The sequence below is a fragment of the Bactrocera latifrons genome, unplaced genomic scaffold, assembly GCF_001853355.1.
Source record: "Bactrocera latifrons isolate USDA-ARS-PBARC rearing strain unplaced genomic scaffold, ASM185335v1 scaffold_95, whole genome shotgun sequence".
Lineage (NCBI taxonomy): Eukaryota > Metazoa > Arthropoda > Insecta > Diptera > Tephritidae > Bactrocera > Bactrocera latifrons.
In genome coordinates, this window is record NW_017537656.1 from 1,164,650 (window position 1) to 1,166,291 (window position 1,642).

Genomic DNA, 1,642 nt, shown 5'->3' on the forward strand with positions numbered 1-1,642 from the left:
CATATGTTAATGTAAGTACAATATAATAATTAAATATTTCCAGAAAATTTCCTTAAATAAAATATTGTAGTATAGTTTTAGGCGCCATAAAGCTTACATGGCTCCATTAATTAACCAAAAGTAAACTACAAGTGATGAAAAATTAAAAAAAAACCTTACAAAAAAACTCAAACTATGTGAGTTTATTTTTTTCAATCAATTTTACATCGTTTATATTCATTCCGAATTCTTTTTACTATATGCAAACAAAGAAGCAAAAAACGAAAAATTCTAACTCAAACTCAGAAATTGTATTTCAAATAATCATAGAATTCTGATTACCTTCAAAACGTGGCGACAGCACCCAGACAGCGCTGAAAAACCTACAGCCTACCAGTGAACGCAAAACATTCATTTATATATTTACACTACCGAGTGAAAGTTCAAAAATTAAACCCAAAAAAAAAAAAAAATAACACATGAATTCGGATCGTACTTACCTGCTGCAGCGGTATTTTAAGGCCTTGCCCCTAAGGCTTCTAGTGTGGTGGGATATAAGGCGTACAAACACGCAAGTTGAAGTGTGGTTTAGTGTAACAATTGCTTGCGAAACAGCTACTCAACTACATTTTTTGTTTTTTATTTTTATAAAAGTGCATGCAAACTCATAGAGTAATCTTCAAAACAAAATCAGCAAATGATGAAAATTGTATGAAATTAATTTCCATTAACTTTTTAAAGTAAGTAAAAGTAATTACAATTCAATGGGGTGAAAGAGGTGGTGAAGAGCGCAGAAGCACCACAAAAATCATCAAAAGTTTAGGTGTGCACATGGTTGCGGCGAAACTATCAGCAATTGGTATCAGCAAAAGCGGTGAAGAAATGAAGTTGGAGGGGAAGACAACAATTTATATCAAGCACTAGAATATTGTGCCTGTTAAGCTGCAATTATACTGTAACCAAAGTCTCTTGGCACATTTGTAATCACAAAAAAATACACAGTATAGGTATGAAATGTATATGAAATAGCTAATAAAAATTGAGGTTAGTATATGCACGTGGCATGCAGATGCGTTATGAATTTAACCGGTACAAGAACAAAACGTGCAAAAGTTGGTTTTATGAGCGTCTTGTGCGTTAGTGGCGACACGCCAAAAATGGGAGAGTTCTGCATTACGAGCGAGTGAGAGAAAAGCCTTTGTGTCTGGAGTAATTACTAACACTTTTCGTCATTTTTTTAGCACTTTTTTGGTGTACACATAAATTTAGTTTTTTTCTTTAATTTCCTTTCATTTCTAACACACTTTTTCACAAAACACCAGCCGTATTAGAGCAAAGTATATATAAGTGTAATGAATGCGTAAAGGAAGCACTAACATAAAAATATACAATTTTACAGAGTAAATTTAGTTTTCGGTACTTACATTCAAATGTGCATACTGATCGTGTGACTCGTTCGCCGGTGGCTTGAATTTGCCACAACAGAAGTTGCAGCAACAACAACARCAGCAGCAGCAGCAACAGCCAGTCAAAATAGTGCAGCAAATAACAAGCGCCTGTAAGAGAGCGTATATTTAGTACGACGTAAAGAGAGTTGTAAAAATATATTTATTGTCAGAATATTTAAAAATAAATAAAAATACTGACAGTGCAAATTTTTTTC

General features: G+C 33.3%; 1 protein-coding gene across 2 annotated transcripts in view; it reads right to left on the reverse strand.

The window, feature by feature from the left end:
• LOC108977777 (dnaJ homolog subfamily C member 5 homolog) overlaps positions 1 to 1,642 on the reverse strand; it is a 22,685-nt gene that overhangs the window by 14,684 nt on the left and 6,359 nt on the right. For both annotated transcript variants that reach the window (XM_018947672.1, XM_018947671.1), the window contains exon 4: positions 1,404 to 1,535. In XM_018947672.1, the coding sequence (XP_018803217.1) occupies positions 1,404 to 1,535 (132 nt within the window). The remainder of the gene's footprint in view (positions 1 to 1,403; positions 1,536 to 1,642) is intronic.